Here is a 22,297-nt window from a genome sequence, read left to right as displayed (position 1 = left end):
TTGATTGTGATAGATTGTAACTGAAAAAGTTAGAAAAGTCTGATTAGTGCGTTTTTTTTGGCTTAGAAACCAGATTATTAAAAGATTCATGGACAAGACAGGAAACATAGTTTCAAAATAAAAGCATGAATGAGAGTTTCTAAGGCTTTCTTGGTAAATCTGCTTTTCTGTATTATATGGAAACGATATAAAAATGCAGTTTCCATGTTAAGAGGTTGTAAATAAATAATCAGGTGGCTGTGGAAATACATCCAGGGAAGTTTTTAAGGTTTTTGCGAATATTTTCGCATTGTCTTTGAGTTTGAAAGTTCAGTCTTATTATGAAAATCCCTACCGGAAGCCGAGAATACACTCCAACTGTGCCGGTTCAGTACGTGCGTACGAGACCCCCCTCACAGCGGGACACCGCAGAAGTAGATCGGGGATGAGGTCTGACCCGCAGCCTGTTGTTGATGTTCGCTGGGAGGATTTTATTAAAGAGAAAAGTAAAACAAAGTGTGCGCACAGCGGAGATTCAACATTCACTCCTGCTGTTAACGAGCGAGGAAACTGTGGACAGATGAGAGAAAGTGAATTGGAAGCGTTTGGAGTCGCTTTTGTTGGACACTCTGCCCTCTGGCACCGCTGCTGCTGCTAACAGCGGCTCTTTGTGCTGCAGGCTGCCGCTTTTTCCTTCAGGGAGAAAGGTAGGACCTCTGGAAAAACCTTCCTGCAGGTATTACAGTAGTTTATTATACATGAATTTCTCCAGCACCACAACACTTGATAGAAGCTGGTGCTCAGCCTCTCATCCGTGGACTTTTACGCACAGTGTGCTTAAGGACGCACTTTGCGCCACGCGTGTGGGTAAACTATTTCACTATCGTGAAATAAAAGACTGGTGACCAACTTATTTGCTGTTGGTCACCAGTCTGCTGCTCACAGCAGCATCACTTCAGCCTGCATGCTCTGCTTTGTTTTAACACCGATTCTCTTTGACGCTTAAAGTAAAATCGCGTTACGTGCAAACCTTCCCTGGAAGCGCCTTCACATCTATCATGTCAGCTGTTTGAGTGTTTGTAGAGTCCTGGATTATTCAACTACTCTGTTTAGGGTTGACTCTTGGAGTGAGGACAGGAGGCAACCCACACCTCGCTGGCTCACTGCCACCCGGAGGACAGGAGACCCCTGTGAGTCACAGAATTAGACATGAGGCTAAACAGCGACAGAGAGTTAAAAACATCCTAAACTGATTTAAAAAATACAAAGTTTCACCTGCTGACAAATGCATTTTATTTAAACACGAGTGGAAGGACACATAGTGATATGAAGGCAATGAAAGCTTTTTAAAAATGCAAATCCACAGATAGTTATCTCTCAGCATCAGCAGAAGTGGACGCTAGTAAACACTGACGACAACAACAACTTAGGACTTTGAGGCAGGCCTCTTAAATTCAAATTTAGTTTAAGTGCTGGCAGTCCCCTTTCCACACTGCACGTGGAAAATCTCACATGACAGTGGACTGCAGTGTAAATCAACTAGTGAATCGATTACAGTGGGATAGCCTTATCTGATCAGTGTGATCGATGTGATTAACTGTGTCCTGTCAGCGTGAGAGAGAGAGATGAGGGGCTGGTTTTGTTCACATTCATGGCACAAAATAGTTTCCAATCTGTGAGAAACATTTACTGTAAATTCTGACATTTTGCATTAAGTTTGTGTTTGTCTGCAGAGATAAAATATTCTACTTGAGCATGTGTCAGTATGCCTCCCATAGTCAAGGACATCCATGGAGGTTTGCACTCTCTAGACACACAGAGGTAACTGTGGGGCTGTTTTTCACTCAGTCCTGATGGTTTGTAACCACCACTCTCTCATGCTCCTTTTTCTGTTTGAGACAGTATTTGAAAAAAACCCCAAAAAAAACCCTTTGTCTTGATGAGAGGAATCATGCTCAAACTGCAGCAGCTCTGAAGATAATTTTTCATCGTGTCAACAGGGAATATGAGTTCTTAGGTCAAAGTGATTTACATTTTTATCCAGAAAGTTGGCAGAGCGCTCTGCCCAGCATGGTGCTGTGACAGGTAGTCCATACAGCCATGTCTCTCTCTAAGGAGGCAAGAATGCCGTTTTATGCCCTGTGGACACAACAGACAAGAACTATGCTTAGCAATTCATTGCTAAACTCTTCACTTCATTTATGTGTTCCCTCTTTTAGCTCATATACATTCAAAGAAGGTTTTACATGAAAACTGAGGAGACATTTGACTTTTATTGGGATAAAAGTCCTCACTTTTTAAGTAGAGATAGTGTCTCTCTCATGAATCCAAACCTGGTTCCACAGAGGAGGGGCCTGAAAGCTGAAGGCTCTGTTTAACTGTTTGTTCTAAAACATGGCCAGATTTCTAAATAATCAGGTCAGTGTATGTACAGTCAATTATATGTGAGCCACAAGCTCTAGGCCACATCCACACGTACATGGATATCTTTTTCAGTATCAGTATCAAGAGGCCAGTATCACTAATATCATCATCTCACACACATAGCTCTAGCTTTAAACACAGAACTAACTCCAACTTACTTTTTAAGTCTTCTGTTTATAAGGGGCTGTTAATCAGAAGAAAGCTGTCTTAAAAAGGAAGGTGTGAAACAGTTTGTCCGCTGTGAACCAGAAGCTCAGGATTCACAGTTTTCTTTCAACCTGTGTTTCTTCATTATGTCAGTGCAAGCAGATATCCTAATATGTTCCCTGATAAGGCACACATCTCCAGCTGAGAACAAAGAAGCCCCACCCATCTGCTGTTTAAATATTTTGTTTGCTAGGAGCAGCCAATCAGAATAAACTTGTCTAACAAGGAGGGGGAAGGGAACTAAAACTGCTTGTTTTTGACAGTGAAGAGAGGGGGTGCACAGAGCCCGAGTATAAAACGAATAAGGGTTATATTTAACTGTGAGTTATGCAAAACTGCATGAGTGAAGTCTAATAAATATATGGAAGTTGAATATAACATGTTCCCTTTTAAAGCGGTGGTCCTCATTTCTGCATTATTAAAATAATAACAGCTTCTACAAAGTAAATAAATCAGTGTGTCAGAGAAATATTGATATTTAAGTGTCAGAAATTTTCAGTGACCCTCTGTGGATGTCAGACAACTCCACATGAAGGTCCGATCTCCTAAAATTTAAACCTACTCATGCGCCTTCTTGGAAAATGTCCGTCTTGAGAAGTCCATGTTTGAATCACATGAAAGCCGTTAAGTAAAACCTGAAGTCTCTAATGTGGAGATGTGATGCTTCAGGTCACGGCACAAACTGAGAGCACGAGGTGGCTTGTTATTAGATTAAGTGTCCGCTTTTTCTGCAGGCAGTTTGGAAAGTACCCATGAGAAAACAACCCGGCTCTATCTGCATGAAAACAAAAACAGATTACAGGTCTGTGGATTCAGAGGAATGTCCTTACAATGATGCCAGATTTGCTTAGTTTAAAAAAAGTCTTGAGGTGTGCAGTTGAGGGATAAGAGAACAGGATGGGGTGCTGCTGAGTTGATGTTTTGGTCGCCACGACAACTGCTCCCCCTCCTGTCTTTTCTCACCGCTAGCCTCCCATTCATCCCCATTGTAGTAGCTAAGCTCCGTTGCCCCAGGAGACCACGGGGGACAGTTGGGGAATGTGGGCGAGAATGCAGATCGCAGACCGACCCACAACAAAACACTGCGGAAGGTTAAATATACCGAAATAAATGAAGCTCACTTTAAAAAGCAACAAAGTGCAGGTTCTTTATTCTTTTTAAAACTGCATGTTTCCAAGTTTTTCACGTATAAGACAGCAGGAATATTTTCAAGCGGCTGCCATGTTGGGCATCTGTTCCTGTGTGTCCTGCACACTGGAGACTTGCAGCCTAAGAATAGAAGGTGATGTGGTTGCCCTTCATTGGCTGAGAACACACTTGGAGCCAAATCACTCAGTTTGCTCATTTAAAAAAAAAAAAAGGCAGAATAATGGGCTCAGTTATGTTCTTCCATACACTTTAGAGTGCCAACGTTTCAACAAAGCTGTCTCTCTTCTTGTTGCCATTCCTCGGTATGTGTCCCTCTGAGACTGTTTTACTTCTGTCTCACATGACAAATTATCTTTTTCCTATCCCTCCTTCTCTTCATTCATCTCTCTGCCTCCTCTCCCCGCTCTCCCCTCTCTCTTCTCTCTCAGCTTTCGCTCTCTCCCAAATGGTCTCCATGCCTTTTCCAAACACTCACCCTATCTATAATTAATCTCTCACTCTGTCTTCCTCCCCCATCTTTCCGTCTTCTCCCAAGGCTCCAAGATAGATTCCCTCAGGAGTAAAGTGGATCTGCTGCGCCTCCCTCTGGCCCTCTCTACCAAGTCCATCAGCAACTGCAAGAGCCAGTTGGGAGTGGTCTGGGACAAGGGCGGTTTGGGGACAGGAGTGGCCCGGAAACTCCGCCCACCGCCGATCACTGACATGGACAACGAGTCAACGTACTCGGGATACTCTTACAAGTCATCCCACTCGAGGAGTTCCCGCAAACACAGGTAGAAGAAGCAAGCTGAGCAGCAATGCTGTCCAGTGTTTGTGTTCGTGTCTGTCATTGTCCTCATCCTGTTTTAAAATAGCAGAGCATTTCTGAAAGGCCAAGCTGAGGTCATTAAATCTAAATTCTAATGATCGATGAACTTTTCAGTCATATTACAGCTGGATGTCACAACTCTTACAGTAATAAACCAAATCTGTGATTAGGACGTGAGCAGCGAAACTATCGCTATCAAGTACTGTGATCACATATCATCACGGTGCATAACAACCACATGACAACAAGCGAAAATGACACTTCTGACATCTTAGAAACCCACTGAATCATTTTAATTTCACAACAGTAACATCTAATTTGTATCCACAAAACTTTTAATATTAGACAAATATGCGAAATGCAGGTGTGATTTATCCACACCTCCCCGGTCCTCTGTGAAAAAAGAATTGCCCTGTTTGTTAAATCATGAATTAACTTTGATTAATTGCACTCGGGCTTTATTACTGCTAGACCTGTCAAATCAAGAAATCACAAAAGATCGCAAAAAGCAACACATCATGCCATGACTTAAAGAAACGGCTGACAAACATCCAGTTATGTCTAAGCCATTTCTAAGGCTTTGTGATTCCATGAACCGCAGTGAGAGCCATTATCCACAAATGGATAAAACTTTGAAAAGTGGCGAAGAGTGTCCTGCCTACCAAAATGACTCAAAGAGCACACTGACGACTCATCTAGGAAGTCGTAAAAGAACCTAGAACAACATGTAAAGAACTGCAGGCCTCACGTGTCTCAGATAAGGTCAGAGGTTATGATTCAACAATAAGAAAGAGACGGCAAAAATGCCATCCATGCGAGAGTTCAAGGAGAAAACCACTGCTGAGCCAGAAGAACACAAAGGCTCGTCTCACATTTACCAAAAAACATCTTTGACTCCCAAGACTTTTGGGGGGAAAAAGCTGAACTTTCTGGAAGATTTGAGTCCTGTTAGATCTGCATTAAACTGGCACAGCATTTCAGAAAAACACCATCATACTAACAGTCAGACATGGTGGTGTTAGTGTGATGGTGTTGCTTCAGGACATGAATTCTGATCCCTACCAGATAATCCTGAAGGAGAATATCCAACCATCAGCTCATGCTCAAGAGCGGAACAAAAAGTCTTCCACATGTGAAAGCCTCAGTTTTTTAGTTTTTTGGCACTGCCAGTTTTAGGGGCACTTGCATTTTAATGCAGGCTGTAGGTTTGGAGAACTGTTTTCCCCTTAATAATGAAATCATTGTCTAAAAACTCCAAAAGTTGATTCTGTTCATCTGGACGTAGCGTTTTCAGTGGGAGAACACGTCCAGAACACGTTGGATTTTGTTAAGAAGGTGAGAGATGTCATTATGGAGGCAGATGAAACCGTGGTCTCGTACCATGTTACATCTCTGTTCACTTGCATCCCAGTCACGGAAGCGTTGGAGGTAGTTTGTAAGAGATTACAGGATGACCTCAACCTCAGCAACAGGACCACTCTCAGCATCGACCAAGTGTGTTTGCTTTTAGAACTGTGTCTTCATTCCACCTACTTCACAAACAAGGGTCAGTTCTACAGGCAGAAACATGGGTGTGCCATGGGCTCCCCAGTTTCACTCAATGTGGCTAATTTGTACATGGAAGAAGTGGAAAAAAGGGCTTTGCTATCCTACCCTGGAACACCACCAAGCCATTGGTTCAGATATGTGGATGACACCTGGGTGAAAATAAAATCTCAGGATGTGCCACAATTCACGGATCACATTAACTCGGTGGACTGACACATCAAATTCACCAGGGAGGATATGAAAAGTGACAGGTTAGCCTTCTTAGACTGTGAGAGTTCCATCAGTAATGGGGGACATCTAAAAGCTGACGTGTACTGTAAACCTACACATACGGATCAGTATTTAAGGTTTGACTCTCATCATCCACTGGAGCACAAACTCTCCCACTGAGAACGCTACGTCCAGATGAACAGAATCAACTTTTGGAGATTTACTTACCTGGATGACTGAGCACGCATCAAGACATTGTCTAAAAACTGCATTTTGTCTTTACTTTAGTTATCTTTGTCTAATATTAGAATTTGTTTGATATTCTGGAACATGTAAGTGTGACAAATATGCCAAAAACTAAGAAATCTGGAGGGGAGCAACTATTTTTTCACCACATTGTATTGCTATGTCATCAATGGACAGTCGGTTAATTGACATATAAATCATCTGACTAAAATCAAACAAACAACTCTAGAGCGCGGGCATTTACTAGTAAATAAACAGTAACACATGTCTTTAAAGACACTAGATAAAGTCAACACGCTGGTTACATGAAACAGTAGTGTATAATTACATTATATGTTCATAATAACAGTGCAGTAGATTATGGAAAAATATAAAATGATGTTTTTTTGTTAAATAGCAGAGTTTCACCACAACCGCTTCTGAAGAATCAGATCAAAATCTGCTGACATGAATTAAGTGTTGTGCGTTTGTAGACGATAACTACTTTTTTCTTGTGGGTGTGCAGGGAGAGAAGGGACAGGCATCGCTCTAAGAATCGCGATGGCAGCATCCGTGGAGAGAAATCTGTGGTCATCCAGGCTCCGGGGGAGTCGCTGCTGGACGCAGATTCCCCCAGAGAGGACGACAGGGTGAGAGATTCATTTTTCATTTTTAGTCTTGTAACAAATGTTCTTCATAGCCGCAGCATTTCTGACACTGACCTCTTCCTTCAGGATGACAACTGGGGTGAAACGACCACGGTGGTCACCGGCACCTCCGTGGACAGCATCTCAAACGAGGACCTGACGCAGCTATCTAAGGACTCAGACGACTCTTCAGCGCTGGAGTGCCGGCGTTACATCAGCCCAGCGCTGGGAGCCATTCTGGGCTTCGTCTCTCTGATCACTCCACTGGCCTTCTTGGCCCTCCCACAGTTCTTGTGGCGGGACTCACTGGACCCTTGCGGCACGCCGTGCGAAGGCCTTTACATTTCACTCGCCTTCAAGCTCCTGATCCTCCTCATCTCCACGTGGGCGCTGTTTCTCCGCCCGCCCAGAGCCGCTCTGCCACGCTTCTTTGTGTTTCGCTGTCTGCTGCTTGCGCTGGTCTTTCTCTTCGTGGCGTCCTATTGGCTCTTCTATGGGGTGCGGGTGCTGGAGCCCAGAGAGACAGACTACAGGGGGATTGTGGGCTATGCGGCATCTCTGGTGGACGCGTTGTTGTTCATTCAGTACCTAGCCCTCGTGCTGCTGGAGGTCAGACACCTGCAGCCGGCTTTCTCTCTGAAGGTTGTGAGGAGCACAGATGGAGTCAGCCGCTTCTACAATGTGGGACATCTCAGGTTAGTAACTGTGGAAAATCAGGAGTATTTGTCTATTTTTTGTGTCTCTTTTTTTTCTCGAGTTCTCTGAAATAATGCTTTTTAAATTTCAGTGACACTTGCTGCAGAGTTTGGCCACGCTGTAGTAGGGGGCAGCATTTCATCACTGTTTGATCTGTCTGGGTCATGTTCGTTTCAACCCACTGCTAAGATGTCCAAAAAAAGCCCACTTTGTTTCGCACATGCATTATTTTCTCCAAACCGCATGTGGATCAACCCACAAAAAAAAGTCCAGATTTTGTTACGAAGTTTTCCCCACAGTGTCGGTGGAACTGTTCAGTCCTACAACTTTGACTCTTGACCTCAATGCATTGCACTAATTCTCAGTTTTAGTCATTGCTCTAGTTTTCCTGCAGTTACCAACCAAACCGCAGTGAGTGGTTTTTAAAATATGCAAAGATCGTGTGGATGGTGTTGCTTTCATTTTCTGTGGGTGGTTAGGAAGTCACGCCTGTGCTATGTGTGTTAGACCCCTCTTAACCTTTGGCTCTGCTGTGAAGCTGCAAGCATGTGCTGGTGGTGCAAGCAGAGCGATCGGACTAAAAACTCAACACAACTGCAAAATATGTGGCCATAATTAGGTGATGATTTTATTTAGAGGATTGCAAATCACAATAACAGCCATCTTCAAGTTAAAGACGTTATAGATAGAAAAAGGAACAGCCCAGCAACACTCGAGAAGGGGAGAAAAAAAATAAGCTCTGGATGGACCAGACAGCTCAGGAGGGCAGACGTCTGCTACAAATGTCCAATTGCACAGCAGGATGGGTGAGAGCTGATAAGGATCACAGATTCAGACGGGATCAGGCCCAGATCCTGTTCAGCTCTGATCATTTTGCACTTAACTCAGGTTGAACATCCTCAGAGTGGACTGAACTCTGATCAACCTTTCTGGAACAGGAGACTCCAAAATTGTCGATCTCACAGTTATTCAAGCCACAGTTTCTTTTGAAACTCAGAGTTTGTTGAACCTGCTTCCTGTAATACGGCCCTGGTGACTGTGGAGGTCATTTGAGTGCAGTGAAGTCATTGTCACGCTAAAGAAACCAAGAATATTGTGACTTTGCGTGTTGCCATGGAGCTGTAAACACTGTGGTCATAAAGGGATGGACATGATCAGCAACGATACTCATGCAGCCTGTGGTGTTTAAATAAAGATCAGCTGCTATGAAGGGACCCAATCTGTGCAGAGGAAACATCCCCCACACCACCAAACCACCAGCAGCAGCCTGAACTGTTGATGAAGGCACGACGGAGCCATGCTTTCATCTTCTTTGTGCCACTACACTTACCATCTGCACCAGCAGGTTGTCTCAATCATGTCTACATGCCTAAATGCAGAGCCCTGTGATTGGCTGATCAGATATTTGTGTTCATATGAGTTGAACAGGTGTTCCTAAAGAGGTGGCCAATGCAGCGTACTTCATAGCAGAGGATTGTTGCTGCATGTGATTTATAATTCTTGCAGTGCTGTGCACTTTTTCTTGTTTCACACTGTTATAATTGATGTACGTTGTTAGTCCACAGCAACCGTTTTTTGAGCGGCGCTCCATCTGAGTGACTGTTGCTGTTTCTTCCTGTTTCAGGGGCAGTAAAGCAGCGAGGATGTTAAGGTTGCCGACGCTGATAACAACTCTGCGTCCGTTTTAACAAACTTTCTTCCTCTTTGTTGTGCAATGCAGCATTCAGAGGGCCGCAGCGTGGGTTCTCGATCAGTACTACAGCGACTTTCCGGTTTATAACCCTGCGTTGCTTAACCTCCCCAAGTCCATCCTCACCAAGAAAATGTCTGCTTTCAAAGTCTACAACCTGGGGGAAGGTAACAATTCAGCTGAGCAAAAAACCTTATCAGTCCGAGTGAAATAAATGACGCTGAATGAAAAAGCAGTTTTCACCTCCACATGTAAAGCCATAGCTTCAGATTGCATAGTGAATTTCACACAAGCACGAGTCTATTAATTTATTTCTTCCAAATTCTACATGGAATAATAGCTGATAAGCTCATCAGAAGTATCAGAGCCACCCGTGTTACTCTGCTCACAAATTAAATGTCACATTTCTGTTCACAGACAACAGCACCAATAACTCCACAGGCCAGTCCAGAGCCATGATTGCAGCGGCCGCTCGGAGAAGAGACAACTCCCACAACGAGTACTACTATGAAGAGGCCGAGGTGGAGCGAAAGGTCCGCAAACGCAAAGCCAGGTACTAACGGGTGTGTGAATACAGAAGCATTCACTGACAAAGATGCAGAAGTTGCAGACTTGGTTAAACTTAAAAGGTTGTTTTCCTACTAAAATATAATCATATAAACATACTCAAAGATAAGAAGGAAGCACAAACACAATAAATGATGTTAAGATGTTTGTTGTCATGAACTACGGTAACTAAATTTGTGGAATTCATATTATTACGTTTTTACCTGAAAGTCCTAAAATTATGCCCTTTTTTCCCCCCCTGGGGTAATAAACATAGAAGTATAGAATTTGTAGTTTGTAATGTACATGACATCGGTTTAGTGGAGTCATGGTCTCCTTAATCCTCACAGGCTGGTGGTGGCAGTAGAAGAAGCTTTTACCCACATCAAACGTCATCAGCAGGAAGATGCAGTCACTTCGTCTCCCAAACACCCGCGGGAGGTGATGGACCCCAGGGAGGCAGCTCAAGCCATATTTGCCCCCATGGCGCGGGCCATGCAGAAGTACCTTCGTGCAACCAGGCAGCAGACTTACCACAGCATGGAGAGCATCATCAGCCACCTGCAGTTCTGCATTACCCACAACATGACACCAAAGGTAAGGAGGGTCAGTTTGTGTGCGTGATTTTCCCCAGTTCAGTCCTGGGAGGAGACACACATCCCTTCAGCGTTGTGTCAGGAACGTAGAAATAACAATATGATACAATAAGCAGAAATGCACTATTTCCAGCTAAAGGTTCAAATAAATGAATTCTGCTCTTGTGTAAGTAGACAAAGTATGAAAACAGTGTGAATTTCTTTTATAAATGTTTTGCATTTGATTATGAATTGTGATCAAAATTGTCCAGCATTAAAGTAGTGGCAGCATTTTATTTTGACATCACATCCAGCCACATTAAACAGTGTGATGGAGTTTGTTCACAAACCGTTCTGCGCATTTTCTGCTGTCATTAAAGGCTTTCCTAGAGCGTTACCTCGTCCCAGGCCCCACCCTGCAGTACCTGGACAGCAACAGGGGGCGCCAGTGGACACTAGTGAGCGAGGAGCCAGTGACCGCCTCTTTACGTCAAGGCCACGTCTTCAGCCTGAGGCGCCTCGACCTTTCTCTGATTGTGACAGTAACGCCGCTTCCTTTCTTGCACATAGCCGAAGAGTTTATTGACCCTAAAAGCCACAAGTTTGTCATGAAGCTTCAGTCAGAGACATCTGTGTAGGAGGGGAGAGGCACCGGGCAAGGCAGAGGAGGGGCAGGATGTCGCATCATATGTACTAATAACTGAGGTCTATTTTTAATGTATCTTTTGTTTGTTCTTTATTTACTTTGTGGTATTAAAAACCTGATTGTTATGACTGTTTATTAGAGAAACGTGTGGCACAGAAAGGTCTTTACTGACATAAATATAGAACTTGTAGGAAAAACACCAAGGCCACAAAAATAGCACGTTACTGACGATCTTCCATTTACTTGCTTGAAAAACTGCTGACTGTTAACTTTGCTCTGTGGTTCTAGTTCCCATTGTTGCATTTTGTTTGCTCTTTAAATTAGATTCTTAATAAATATGATATTCCTGCACTGTTTACCTAAGATCCACCCATGACAGATCTATGGGAAATATTCAAGCATTTTTATTGTTCACAATGACTTTTTCATATGCAATCAGACCTGAAAGGCTTCACTTTATTTTTCTCAGACTATATCTCAGTTCTCTTTTCTATCTTTAGCATCTTCTTTTTTTTACTTTTTTAGTTCCTGCAAGACTGACCTTAAAAGGCAAAGAATGAACAGAGAACTTTACTAAAAGTTTGCCTGACATTTATAGACAGCTTTCATAGCCTAAATGCGGAGACATGAAACCATCTTTGAACTATTTCTTCTTATATTTTTTATTCCACATGAAGAAGGTGAAATGCTAACTTTGTAGTAAATAAGAAATTTTAAGTGAGTCTGGAAGGACAATTTCACTGTTTCTAAAACATGTTTTGTATTGTTTATGTGATTTGGTCACTCACTGTGAGCACCACTCTTAACCTAAAAACGTATTTCAAATTAAGATCCTAAAAGAGTTTCAGTGCATAGGTGGCCTTCATTACTGCAGGGTTTTTTTTATTATGAAACCTGTCCAAGCATTTACACATACTATATGTACAAACGGCTGGACAAGATTAAAGGATGACAATAAAACACAGTGTTAAAAGGAAGATGATTGTATTGTTACACTTAAACTGAAGCAGTAGAAATGCACCTATGCTTAGTTGGCGCAGACATTACACCATGGGCACCTGGAGCTTATCTAGCCCTGCTATGTCTGTGTATGGGGGTCAACTTTCATCGATTATGAGTAGATGAATCTATAACACTAGCTAGAGCTGGTTGTCTGGAGTAATAACAAAGGTATTGATTTTAATGATGGATATATTTATGTGTCTTTTGTCATTCAAAGATGTCTTTTTTTTTACATTACAGATAGTCACATCACTGACGACCAGTTTATATGTACATTTGGAGTGTTTTCCTTTTTTAAAATGTAATTGTATTTTTTATTGGGTGTATTTTGCTCTCACTTTGTTGTACTGAAACTAATGTCTTAATGTCCTGAAATTACCACTTGTCTCTGCAGGTCACTGTCTCTTAAGAAAAGACTCTTGGAAAACAAAAAGTATTAAATGATGTCAGTCAAACCTCATATGTGTCACCAGATAGTTGAGTTGTGTATTCGTTTTTTGGTCTGAAAAAAGGAAGTGAGGCTGACATACATAGGAGTGTGTGCGCCCTAACACGAGGTGACAAATTTCCACAGTCATGATATTCCATGTAGCTAAAGTTGACTGGAATTTTCCACACTACAGAAAAAATAACCTACAATAATACAAAATACAAATGCTATATAATTGAAAATGAAACCATAAAATACATTTTAAAAAACGGAAAGAAAGAAATTCAAAATGTACCAAATAAAAGAGGATGGTAACTTTGATAACGGACAATATTTTGAAATAAGTGATGAACATATTATAAGAAGAATATGTTATTTAAGGAAAAAGTAGGGTAGTATTTCTGTAGTAAATTGTATGATGTGGTAAAGAGTGTCCTCAGTAGAGAGAGAGTGGTGATTGGAGCTGACTTTAATGGACATGTAGGTGATGAGGTGTTGGGCAGGTATGCTTTAATGGAGAGAAACACAGAAAGACAGATAGTAGTAGATTTGCAAAAAGGGTGGGAATGGGTGTGGTGAACACTTTCCAGATGGAAGACGGGTAGGGAATCAGGAAGTGCAGAGGATAGCTAATCTGGATGACACACCTGGCAGGGCAGTAGGCTTTTTAACCAAACTCATTAACACAGTTTGGTGATTGACACAAAGAGTACTTTGACTGATTTTCAAGAACAAGAGTGATGTGAAGACAGGTCATTGAGATGAAAATGTTAAGGTTTTCATTGGTTGTGACTCATGACTAGGATAGACAGCATTAAGAGTAGATCAGAGGACAGCTCAGGTGGAGCGTTTTGACAAAGAGTCAAGACAAAGATGCTTTGTGCATGTTCAAAGGAGGGAATGTGTATATATTAGACAAACGATGCTGAGTGTGGAGCTGTCAGGAAGGAGGAGAAAAGGAAAAATATTCATGGTTGTAGTGCAGGATGACATCCAGAGGGTTAGTGTGATGGAGGCAGATGCGGAAAGAGGAAGAAGTGATGTATGAAATACAAAAATTACAGAAAGTCAAAGCACTTTGACTGTGTTGACGCCAGCTACCATGAGACTACCAACCCTTTTTATTCTTTTCTCTAAAGGTACGTCGTATCTGAAGCTATGTATCATCCAAAGATGTGTCAGACCTGGAGATAAAAAAATGTTTTAAATATTTATATTTTTAAAACATATTATATTATATATATTGATGTTTATGGTCAAAGATTATATATTTAAAATTTGTATTGATATCTACCCTGTCTTATACTGAAAAGGAGAATGTTGGATGTCTAGACAGATGGAGTCATTGGGATTATCAGTTTGACCCAAAAAGAAAAATATATTGACAACAGATGTTCAGTATGGCCTGCTTATCGTTGAAACTACTGTAAATACTGCTAAAAAAACAACTTGGACATCCACTGTCTTCATGTGTTGATTTAACTATTAAAACCACTCTTAAACGTCATTTATTGTTGATAATTTCCAATTATTTCTAATCAAGATCACCACATAATTATGTGACAGATAGCTGTCATTAGCCATTTTATGACAATATCGTATTTAGAGATGGGTCAAATGAAAGCAAACTAAATTTGTTGACTCATGCAGTGGAGCTGAAATGTTTAAACTTTTAGTTGTAGGTCAAAAGTATGTAGACTAGTGCTTTTCCTTTCTTTTTTAGTGTTTAGACCTAAGAGACAATGTACATTGTTGCTAAATGTGTTTATATATTTATTTAACAGCAGTGCAAGGTGTTCAACCAGCAGCAGTAGCTAAATCACATCGAGAAGTCTCTGGGTACCTTGGAGAGAGCATCACATTGCCCTCAGGAGTCGACCCATCATGGAGGCTCATCAAAATTGAGTGGTCAATATTCCCCAACATCACTTTGATTGCCACTTATCGCAACAGGAAAATAAACACTGAACGTGTCCCTCAGTACACAGGGAGACTCACTCTTAACACAACATCAGGTGTCATTTATCAGCTTTTTTATTGCAAAGGAATTGCAGTTTTATTTCTTTCTTGATTTGGTTTCAATGCATTTTATTGTATAGGTGACCTAACAATTCACAACTTGAAGCAAAGCGATGCCAGTGAATACACTGTAGAAGTCTTCAACAGCGAGGGTGAAGACTTCTACAGCGAGGGTGAAGACAAAGTACATCAAGTCACAGCAAAACGTAAGTGATGTATAAATAAAAATGTATTAATAATAACAACACACACACATATGAGATGCGCAGATGCGGATGCAGAAAAAGAGGAAGAAGTGATGTAGCAAATACAAAAAAAATCAGGAAGTCAAAGCACTTTGACTGTGTTTCACGTCAACCACCATGAGACTACCGACCCTATTTATTCTTTTCTTTAAAGGTATGTCCTGTGTACATTATCTGAAGCTATTTATCAGACACAGATTTGCCAGACCTGGAGATTAAATACGTTTTGAAATATTTTTACATTTTGCTTTAAAAATGAGTAACTTCCTGGTTTCTTAGGTAGTAGTGCAAAACTTAACTTTTGAATTAATCGCCTCACATGCTAGACATAAATGATGTAAATGTTACCCTTTAAATTTTAGATTTGTTCCAAGAAAAGTGTGTATAGTGAAATGATTTACTGTTGTACGTATTATAAAAAAGGAGGATGGTTAGCTGGTGTATAAACTTGGCTGCTGTCACATGGCTTCATTTCCGTTTCTCATACAACTTGTTGTTAACTCTTCTGAAAATGAGACCATATATCCATGTGTTTAGTGTTCATTAACATACATTCCTATTGTACAATCTATTAGCTTGACCATTTTTGTGTGATTTTGGAAATGCTTTGATCTTTATCCTGAAAGATTATATATTTTCAATCTGTATTGATATCTACCTTAGCTTACACTTTAAAAAATAATTAATTAATATAAAATGTCAGAAGGAATTATCATTCTAGACTGATAGAGTCATTGGGATTATCCGTTTGAACCAAAAAGAAAAATATCTTGAAGTAGGTGTTCGATATTGCCTACTTATTGTTGAAACTACTGCTAATGCTGCACAAAAAACCACCAGAATATTCCAAGAATTTGATTGTTTTCAGTGGGAGAAAACGTTAGATGAACTGAATCAACCTTTTGGGATTTCCTTACCTGAATGATTGATCATCGTGTAATTATGTGACAGATAGCTGTCGTTAGCCATTTTATGAAACTGTCATATTTAGGCTTGAAAAGCAAACAAAATTTTACAATTTCTGTATTTAAAAATTCCAACAAAATAAAATGTAAAAATGTCTAAAGATATCAGAGTAGCGGAGTTTTTGAAGCTTAAAGTCACGAGTATTTATAGAAGTTCTTTTCCTTCCTTCTTTGAGTGTTTAAATCTGAGAGAATATGTACAGTGTTGCTAAATGTGTTTTTGTATTTATTTGACAGCATTACAAGTTGTACAGACAGAAGCAGTAGATAAATCACCTCCAAAAGTCTCTGGGTACCTTGGAGAGAGCATCACATTGCCCTCAGCAGTCGACTCATCGTGGAATCTCACCAGAATTGAGTGGTCAATATTCACCAACATCACTTTGATTGCCACTTATCGCAACGGGAAAATAAACACTGAACGTGTCCCTCAGTACACAGGGAGACTCAGTCTTAACACAACATCAGGTGACATTTATCAGCTTTTTTATTGCAAAGGAATTGCAGTTTTATTTCTTTCTTGATTTGGTTTCAATGTATTTTATTCTATAGGTGACCTAACAATTCACAAACTGAAGGAACGTGATGCCATTGAATACACTGTAGAAGTCCTCAACAGTGAGCGTAAACGCAAAACGAATCAGATCAAAATTACGGCAAAACGTAAGTGATGTATAAATAAAACTGTATTAATAATGAAATCCTTTATATTTTGACCTTTTTGTTGTATCATCTCAATCAACCATCTCTTATTTATCTTATTTAAAGATTTGCAGCATTTATGGACTATTACAGACTATTTTGAATGCACCCATGCTGCATAAATATAAAATTTAGCCGTCTACAATCAAATATACTGCTTGGTTTAAATTAAGCTATGCAGGCTTGTTTTTACTTTTTGTGAATTTCTCATTTTTACTCTCCATCCTTGCAGAAAAGCTCCAGCAGCCATCCATCCAGATAGTCACGAGTACATCTGTAGAAAGTGGCTGTTTAATGGTGGTGAACTGCTCTTCTCTGGATGAGGGTGTTAACCTCTCCTGGAGTGTTGAACCAGTCAGTGTGCTCACCATCAACAAGAGTCATCCCAGTGACAGCTCTGCACAGCTTTTTGCATTTGTCAACACCAAAGAGAACTTTGCCAGTTTTACCTGCATCTCCAGCAGAGACACAGAGAGTGTTTCATCCAAACCTGTCACACCAAAGTGTGAGAGTAAGATCTGTGGTAAGTTGTTGAATGGGACACATTCTTTAACATATAAGTACAACATAGGCTGAGATGAAGATTAAACAAAAGATCCTGTATCAGTAACTAGTAGTGGTGTCAATGCATCCTTTGCTGGAAGGACTCTAAACTGAAACTAAAACGGACAAACCAGTTGACACAGATAATTCACATATCTGATGATTATGTTTTTGCTTCCTCTGTATAGATTCAAATTGTACGACTCCACCTTCACCCACAACAGAGACACAGTACTGTGCTGGAAAAATTGTTATTTGGGTCTTTGCCACTTTTGGAATATGTGGCATCATATTTTATATGATTTATCGTTATCGAGGTAAGTGGAAAAATAAATCACCTCCAGAAGAAAATGTTTATTCAGTTTCCTCCTCTGTGTGCAGAGCAGTAGAGAGCATTGAAGATAATATGAGGTTAGACCCTCTTTTGGCAACTGTCATGTATTTTAGTATAATTTTCTGACATTGTCTTTTAATGTTATATTCTGCCAACTGAAGACTGGAGACAGGGTAGAAGGAAAACAGGTTTTAATGTCCATCTTTCTTGATGTTACAGTGCAATCATACAGCCCGCAGGGTGACTTGTCATGTATAACTCAGACTGTTGTTACTCTGGTACAACGAAGACAAGGAGGTAATTTCATAATACACTTTACAGCAGATTTAAAACACACATTACCAGAAATATGGCAAAAATGCAAACTGTTCTGATACTGTGAGATCATTGCTGACTAATACAATAGTAGATTATATTTCTTGTTATTTTTTAGTTGAATTTAATGAGAGTGTGTGTTTTCCAGCGCAAAGAAGAACTGACAATCCTGGAGAGGCTTTACAAAACCAGGAAGACCAAGGTGAGCAAATGGGCAAATAGTGAAGTTAGGTGGGAAAACAATGCTTATTTTTTCATAAAATAATTTTACATACATTTCATCAATACTTTCCAATAACACACTTAAAAATGCCATTTGAAACTCTAAACATTTTGATATGAAGAGGAGCAGTTTACATGATTCATATCACTCTAAACAGCTTGAATAGCTCACTGATTCTGATGTTTCGGCGGGTCCGCGCTTTGTGATTAAGCCCTTTTTGCGCTTGATTCTGAAGCTGCAGGTTTTATCTCTCTACAAACTATTTGACTGAACCAGCAGCAAAAGAAGATCCAAACTTCATGAATTCCGTCTTACTTGTGCTGTTTTGCTTCCACCACGATAAAATCACACTTCATGCACAGCTCTCTCTCTCTCTCTCCCTCTCTCTCTCTCTCTCTCACAGTACACTTCAAGAACAGTTTCCCGTCTAAAAATCTGTTTTGTGAATTATTCGCTTGCTTGTTATGCACAAGTCTACCGTTGTTTACAGCGCTGTTGGTGGCTGTTACTTCTAAAAAGAAAGCCTCATTTCTGCAGTTCAATACTGAACAAACTTAAACTTTTTAAAATTATGCAAAATTGCAAAATGCTTGGCTATGTCTCTAATAAAACCTCTGTAACTTTGCTCTGCTTCACTTTAGCAGCATCAGGTAATGTTCATATGTTGATTAATGGTTTTCTTTCGTTTGTGATCTACTGCAGATTATTTTTATAAAATCCCAGGCCAGGAAAATGACCTTCATGTTTTTCTGTGTTTTATCCTCAGCTATTTTGACACAAAGGCATCTGCTGTGATGCTTACACACCTTTGATAAAGTCTCGCAACTGTCAGCTTTCATTTTATAGATATAAAAATATGGAAATGTACTGATGCATGATCTGAATTATAATATTTCTGAGGCAAAATTTCCCTGATTCAAATCGAATTGAATCGAATCGTAGAGCGAATTTACTTTATAGACACTTTACCTGAAATATAGCAAAAGTGCAAACTGTTCTGACAATGTGAGCTTTTACTTACTTGTTCCCCAAGCAGCATTGCAAACGTTAGCTCATATAGGCCAGATAGAGATTATTAGCTAATTTTCAGAACCACTAGTTTGCTGGTATATTGCTAGTTCCCAGTCAAGGAGCAGATGTACTTTATTAATTTAGTTTGTTAAAGATTTCTATTTCAATACTGTTCGAATTGTGCTTCATTGTTTGTTTACAGTACACCTCCAGATCCAGGAGGCAACAAGTGAAAATGATGTTAGCTCTCGATGTCCAGCATCAGCTGGTATTCAACTGAAATTGCTATAAATTAATATGAATCAGTTTAGACAATTTATTAGGTTGTAAATTCTATTTCTGTTACATTTACATTTTTAGTGGCAGTTCAAAGACAGACAGAGGAAGAGCAGAAAAGAAATCAGAATGAAGACAGCAACAAAAGAGCAAGTGAGCAAAAAGAAACAAGTAAGATTTGACATGCACAAGTATGCGAAATCATTAAGCAGAGTGTTATACTATATATAAATATGGATCTCCAACCTGCTGTTATAAATATTTATATAAGATTATATGTTCATCATGTTCTAGTTCAACACAAGGAGGAGAACAGAGAGCTTGAACAAGAGCATGAAGAACAAGGTGAGCAAATGGGCAGATGGAAAACATGCATTCATGGATGCTTTGTACCATGCCAGTATTACATGAAGACTTAAAAATACTAGTGGACATTCTACTCAAAATGCTATTCGTAGGGTGATGTTTTAGTGTCTGTATTGAATAGTGCCACTTTAACTGCTTGACTCCTTCTTTGTCGTTAAGAAACTGCAATAATGTGTGCAAGTTTCTCCTCTTACCTGCTTTGTTGCAAATTGTTTAACTTACTTTGGAAAATGTTGGTCAACATGATTAAGCCTCTGCCTCATGCTATTGAAATCAATAATTTACAAGTTAGAAATGTACAAATGTGGAAAGAGTTGACTACATTTGCAAGCAGCATATTATGCATGTTAATTCCACTCGTTGTGTTAAAATAAATATCCATTCACAGCACTTTTTTCCGGTTTAATTATTTCTTGAATTCAAAAACAGTAAAAGCAGCTTATGAATATGTACATAATAATAATAATATGTATATATACAAGAATACTTTCCTATAATTGAAGCAGTGAATGGTAAATCCTAATATTGTTTGCGGTTTAGCATAGAACAAATTAAATCTGGATGTGAAAAATTAAATTATGTACCTAATTTAGCAATGCTCAGTCACATGGTCCCTCATACGTGAATTACCCTTTTACAATTTGCCCAGGGGTGGGCCCATATTTCAAGCACTCTTTAAATGACTCAGTTACCATTTGGGCTACAGACAAAAGGTTCTGGAAAGAAAAGAAGATGAGCTTTGAGGGATATTTTATGTATAGCACGAAGCATTCAAAAGGTACTTGTGCCTGAACACAGACAGAAAAATCAGCTTTGCCAAGATTTTACCACGTGCGCTTAGCATTACAGTAACTCCTCAACCAGTTTGGTCTAGAAATAAAATTCAAATAGTTCGTGAATGACGAGAATTATGATGCAATTTCACAGAATTGAAAATGATAAAATAAATGATGATAAAATAAGTCTAGATGGCCTGTATTATATTTAGGTGATAAAAGTTTAAAGGTAAGTTTCTATTTCAATTTTGTGTAGTTGCTAGCATTCATTACACATTTTTTATACACTGCCCAAATAACCAAGTTCCTTTCTACTTTATTATATGTCATAATAGTTTCAAGAATGTCACAACAGCCTCAACAAGAATTCCTGAATGAGTGCGAAGACATGACTGAAGACAAACGGCAGACAACCATCGTATTCGATTGAATGCATTCTGACATAATCTTCAGGTGATGGACTCAGTATAATGAATACATCAGTTATTTAACTGATAAAGTTAAAAATGAAGTGTCATAACTTAGACATGCTGATCGTTACTCACTATTGTATAGGTGTTCAGGATTCTTAAATTATCTCAAATATAGGTTTGAAGGTAATTATGTGTTTTTTCTGCCTTTTTAAAATATTTCATTATCTCAAATGTAAATCTCTCCCTCTCTATTTTTTGCTATTACATGTACAGATGTAAGCTATAATTACAGCAATCCAGTACTGTCCAGATTATTTCAGCTTACAATGTTTTTTTTTTTGTTTTTCTTTTTGTGCTGTGTTCAGTTGTGTTTACTGGTGCTTGGTGCAAAATCAAATTGAATGTTCTTTCTGAATTATTTTCCAAATCAAAATAATTTTACCACATGAAAATTTGCATTCTTATATGTTAATTTTAAATGAGTTCACATAAACTCAGGTATATTTGTTTTGGATCATATAATATAATACATTTGTAAATAAATGCACAACCTTAAATACCGTAAATGAGAAACATCCCTCTATTTATAGGTTTGTCGTGTTGGACCAGTGTCAGGACGGTCAAAATCATGTATTAATTTCTATTTGATTCTGTTGGATTTTCTTTACTTTGAAGTTGTACATATGATGGTAACCGATCCCCGAAAGTCAGTTGCAAATTGGTCACAATGCCTTACTACTTCCAGTTTTATTACTTTAATCCTTTAATTCTGCAAAATAGAGTTGTGTGTATATTGTGTGCTTCACTCCATGGCACTACAATGTTGACTCTTACACTAAGTTGGATCACCAAGTGACAGTGGGAGGAAGACTAGTAGCAGAGCCCTTGAGTAAGCAAGAGTCATGTCAGTGGGTGTTCAGAATTCAGGTTGTCACCAGGGCTGGACTGGGACAAAAAAATCAGCCCGGGCATTTTGCCTAGAGACCGGCCCACCAGGTATTATAGGAAAAACCATAAAGCCTTTGAATGAAAACAAACTTTGTTGTGACAGTGATGTACACTGTCTTGTTGGTACATATGTATCAATCTAATAAACTTAAACCTACACCATCCTCCCTATTCTGGTATTCTAAACAGTACTTAGCCGAAACCCAAAGACTGCTTGGTTGAGTTAACCTCCTGAACTATCTACAACATATGGTGGAAACCTGAAATTAAGACAGAGAGGACTAGAGGTGAGACATGACCATTACTGAATATTAAAAATAATAAATGACAGATTTAGTGATATTTTCATAAACTATTTATTTACCACATCAATAAACAG

At 39.5% G+C, this 22,297-nt stretch overlaps 2 protein-coding genes across 4 annotated transcripts; both read left to right on the top strand.

Annotated features, from left to right (window-relative positions):
- Positions 1–352: 352 nt before the first annotated feature.
- On the top strand, positions 353–12,812 carry LOC309701987 (vang-like protein 2). Of its 2 annotated transcripts, none has more exons than XM_082526345.1 (8): positions 353–686; positions 4,295–4,532; positions 7,077–7,200; positions 7,285–7,892; positions 9,614–9,750; positions 10,001–10,136; positions 10,480–10,726; positions 11,085–12,812. In XM_082526345.1, the coding sequence occupies exons 2-8, from the start codon at positions 4,462–4,464 to the stop codon at positions 11,340–11,342; spliced, it is 1,581 nt and encodes a 526-aa protein (XP_082382471.1). In that variant the 5' UTR covers positions 353–686; positions 4,295–4,461; the 3' UTR covers positions 11,343–12,812. The 2 variants fall into 2 exon arrangements, with proteins under 2 accessions (XP_082382471.1, XP_082382472.1); XM_082526346.1 differs by having other exon boundaries at positions 353–715.
- Positions 12,813–13,573: 761 nt separating this feature from the next.
- LOC309702780 (uncharacterized protein) lies at positions 13,574–22,082 on the top strand. Of its 2 annotated transcripts, XM_082527405.1 has the most exons (13): positions 13,574–13,921; positions 14,567–14,797; positions 14,882–15,007; positions 16,249–16,479; positions 16,564–16,674; positions 16,946–17,236; positions 17,445–17,573; positions 17,810–17,887; positions 18,054–18,107; positions 19,342–19,407; positions 19,500–19,586; positions 19,710–19,760; positions 20,893–22,082. In XM_082527405.1, exons 1-13 carry the CDS (start codon positions 13,885–13,887, stop codon positions 20,985–20,987), a joined length of 1,587 nt encoding a protein of 528 aa, XP_082383531.1. In that variant the 5' UTR covers positions 13,574–13,884; the 3' UTR covers positions 20,988–22,082. The 2 variants fall into 2 exon arrangements, with proteins under 2 accessions (XP_082383531.1, XP_082383532.1); XM_082527406.1 differs by lacking the exons at positions 13,574–13,921; positions 14,567–14,797; positions 14,882–15,007 and adding an exon at positions 15,122–15,200.
- Positions 22,083–22,297: the final 215 nt, after the last annotated feature.

The sequence above is a fragment of the Aulonocara stuartgranti genome (genome assembly GCF_965226115.1).
Source record: "Aulonocara stuartgranti genome assembly, chromosome: 3".
Classification (NCBI taxonomy): Eukaryota; Metazoa; Chordata; class Actinopteri; order Cichliformes; family Cichlidae; genus Aulonocara; species Aulonocara stuartgranti.
The sequence above is the reverse complement of the archived record's forward strand: the minus strand, read 5'-3'. Positions and strand labels throughout refer to the sequence as shown.